The sequence below is a fragment of the Priapulus caudatus genome, unplaced genomic scaffold (genome assembly GCF_000485595.1).
Source record: "Priapulus caudatus unplaced genomic scaffold, Priapulus_caudatus-5.0.1 Scaffold39, whole genome shotgun sequence".
Classification (NCBI taxonomy): domain Eukaryota; kingdom Metazoa; phylum Priapulida; class Priapulimorpha; order Priapulimorphida; family Priapulidae; genus Priapulus; species Priapulus caudatus.
In genome coordinates, this window is record NW_014577100.1 from 751,799 (window position 1) to 755,497 (window position 3,699).

General features: G+C 38.9%; 1 protein-coding gene across 2 annotated transcripts in view; it reads left to right on the top strand.

The window, feature by feature from the left end:
* The window catches only part of LOC106819683 (egl nine homolog 3-like), a 7,679-nt gene extending 4,904 nt beyond the window's left edge, over nt 1–2,775 (top strand). For both annotated transcript variants that reach the window (XM_014824284.1, XM_014824292.1), the window contains exons 3-6: nt 274–393; nt 701–837; nt 1,863–1,933; nt 2,464–2,775. In XM_014824284.1, coding sequence (XP_014679770.1) covers nt 274–393; nt 701–837; nt 1,863–1,933; nt 2,464–2,546 — 411 coding nt within the window. In that variant the 3' untranslated portion in view covers nt 2,547–2,775. The remainder of the gene's footprint in view (nt 1–273; nt 394–700; nt 838–1,862; nt 1,934–2,463) is intronic.
* The last annotated feature ends 924 nt before the right edge of the window (nt 2,776–3,699 follow it).

Consider the following 3,699-nt stretch of genomic DNA (forward strand, 5'->3'; position numbering starts at 1 on the left):
TATAATCTAAATATTTCAGTCAGGCATGCGTGCACGCAGTGGTATATCCAAGATTCTCTAGCAATGGCAGTGGATAAGAAGAGCGTGCTTTCAGGAATAGTTAACGCAGAGACCCTGCTATGGAAGCCATGAATGCTGCATAATGCTACGGTGCCGCGAATTTCCGTGATGAGATTGTATAGCCAATGCATTTGCGTGGGGTGCAGGCATCCCTTTTCCTGGAAAACTCAATAAAAGACTGCAGTTATAACTGTCTGTGCTGCTGTATTCTAGGCGATGCTGGCATGCTACCCCGGCAATGGTACAGGATACGTGAGACACATTGACAATCCTAACGGTGATGGGCGCGTGATAACATGTATTTACTACCTCAACAAGAACTGGGACAGCAAGGTGAGTGGATTCTCAGAAATGTGCTTGTTAGTATAATTGTCTGATTTTATAACTATTGATTTGAAATTGATTGATTGAGAAGAATACATGATGATTCAGTATTCGTTTTCTTCTATTTTTCCTTGTTTGAATATTATTATGGAAAGTTTTGTGATAACTTGTAACTATATCGACGTCTGTTTTTCCTATTTTAATACTTTATAGTCATTCTACCACACTGTGCTAGACCTTTACATTTGTTACGTTATCCAATTTCTCGTCCACCTAGTCAGTGGGACAAGGATTATGAGGATTTTTGTGTGTGCAGGAACATGGAGGTCTATTAAGAATATACCCTGAGGGACAGGATCGTGTGGCAGATATTGAGCCCATCTTAGATCGGTTGTTATTTTTCTGGTCTGATCGCCGAAATCCACACGAGGTCCGGCCTGCGTATGCTACGAGGTAAGAAAATTGTGCTGCAACTCAGTGAAATGTTTCCCACAGGCAGGTTTTAACGGTGGCTGAGCTGTTATTTTGGTTACAGTCCTATAGAACGAAGGTCCGATAGACCGAAGGCCCGATAGACCGAAGGTTTATTCGAATACGCAGTGGCTACACGTCCGGAATCGGTCGCCTAGCCTCCAGGCTACGCATTCGGACATCCACTGATGCCGTATTCGAACGCGAATATGCCGCACATCCACCGAATAAATCATATGATGCCACTATAAACCATATATATGACCTAACCCTAACCCTAACTCTAACCCTAACCCTTTGCAATATTCGGTCTATCGGACCTTCGGTCTATAGGGCTGGCTGCCCCCGTTATTTTAGGGAGGTGGTGTAGTACAGCACACCTTTTTTTATTATATACCTTTATTTTTATTTCATGAAATGTGAAATTATCATCGTTGGGACAATATCTTGAGGGCAACAACCTATATCATTTGTATTTTTAACTTATACATAGAATCATAGTAAAGCGATGCAGCCTAATGATTCGACGATAGCAGTCCGTACTTAATTTGGTCAAACCGTCTTTGGTTGTATGTGAAGATTTCTCCTATTTTTTATGGCATGGTGCATGTACCAGACCATTACAGCTGCATATTGCATATTTTATTGCATTATTTATGAGTGTAGCTTTATGATCTATTGGAACGTAGAAATGTACTGTTCAGCGACCGTTTGACCTTCAAGAAGAATTTTTTTACTTTTTAAAAATTTGCCGTAAAAGTTTTTGTTGAATGACCATGTCTCGTGCAATGACGACAACTTTAATCATTTAGGCCTACTTCATAAGAAAATGTCAATGTTAAAAATTCAGCTTCTAAAATTCAATAATTTGCAGAACATGCATCGATTTTAATCATATGTCCTACAGCATTGAATATGTGAGACTACGAGGATAGTATAGAAGAATTATAAATAGGGGTGGTAAAGGCAGAATATAATAATTTTATGTTGTTTGTGTTAATTTGCAGGTATGCGATTACAGTTTGGTACTTTGATGAAGAGGAGAGAAAGCAGGCACTAATAAAAATGCAGACTGGAGGTATTTCCATTCACATCCTTCCATCCATTCGTCCTCGTGAAAATTTTCAATAGTAATACTGTTTTAGTAGCTGTAATGTCTGTAATTTCTGGGGCTGACATTAGACAATAATGGAGAATTATTATACACTGTGTGATTAAAACCATGCATAGTGTGTATATGTCTCAGTTAGTATGACGTGAAACAAATCTCAGCATTTCAACCTGAATAACTAAGGCAGGTACGATGAAACAAATCAAGGAAGCCTTAATTTATTATTTGCCAATTCTCACGCCAAACTCAATTGGTTGGATGACCCTACCCCTTCTACAACACATTGTCAGTGTCTATTGTTTTGTCATTATTTGAATGATGTAAATGTGCAGCAAAATAATACATTATTTCTTTATTGAAGATATATTAGTAAAATTACATTCGTAAGGCAAGTTTTCAGCTTGTAAATTGTATTGTAGTGGATGAAGCTTTAATAAGCAATTATGTATGATTTTTGAGTGGTAAATAATATGTTTGTTTACTTGTATATCTTTCAGCACTCAAGAAAACATTGAAGACTTCCACATCTGTTCACCTGTCGCCATCTGGTGGTCAGTCCAAACGATCTCGAATGGAATAATCGGAATATGGTGCTGAAACCTTATCAGGGATATTGGGCAGCCTGCTCCACAATGCTGTGTAAACTCTCTAGTGACACTGTATTGATTTACTAGTATTTTTATTTTTATTATATCTCACTCACTCAGCAACCCAGCCTGCCTGGATAGTCTATCACCGCGTTCACACGGTAATGGTTTGGCTCGAGCTAAATGGGCTAAATTTGGCTCAGGCTAAATTTGGCTTGGGCTGGTTTGAGTCGGAGCGTTCACACGTACGCAAGTGAATACGCTGTCTGTCAAATTCAAATAAATGTTATTGCACAAATATCTCACAGATACTTTGGTAGTATGTCGCGAGATGGCATTGTGTACGATTCAGTGTTTACTTCCGTTCCGAGTTCAATTATCAATCTTGAAAACATGCATCCTGATCGAATTTTTCGAATTTTTATACTGTTTTGGACTTTATTTTGTCGAAGTACACATTCGACACTCGCGGCATCTACCGCTCTACCGATTTAGCTGGTGCTAAAATTTGGCTCGGGCCTGGTCAGACGTTTTCGATGGGACCAAATTGGCTCGTGCTAACTCGGCACGGCCCCGAAAAACCGTCCGTGTGAACGCTCGGCTTGAGCCAAATTTGGCGCGGGCCTCATTAGGCTCGGGCTAAAAACGTCCGTGTAAACGCGCCTAATGTGTCCTATTTCTGAACTTGAAAAATGGTCGGTGATCAATCTACTTATTTTATCACTGATGAACCTAAGTGAACGTAAAACAGCTGACGATTTTGCTTGCAATTTATCTAAATCTGCAGCCATATAGCTCACCACTTTGAATGGTAGCATATGCATGGCCGTACCCCCTAATTTGTATGCTTATCTAAAGATACCTTGCGTTGTTATCCGTATTACTTGTGATAAAACCTTCAATTTTAGGCAGGAAATAATCCTTTTTGTAGTCGAGTGGCTAATCTACACCTATATAATTATAAATGTGACATTCTGATCTCAACCCTTGTCCTTTTTTGTATGTCTGTGTTTTTAGCAATAATAACTGCGATTTCATTTGTTGTGTCCATTACCCTTGTTGTTATATATTGTAATGTAAGTGCGAGTGCAAATATGCTTTATAATAGGTTATTCATAAACACAACTAGAAAGAGATAAACAAAAA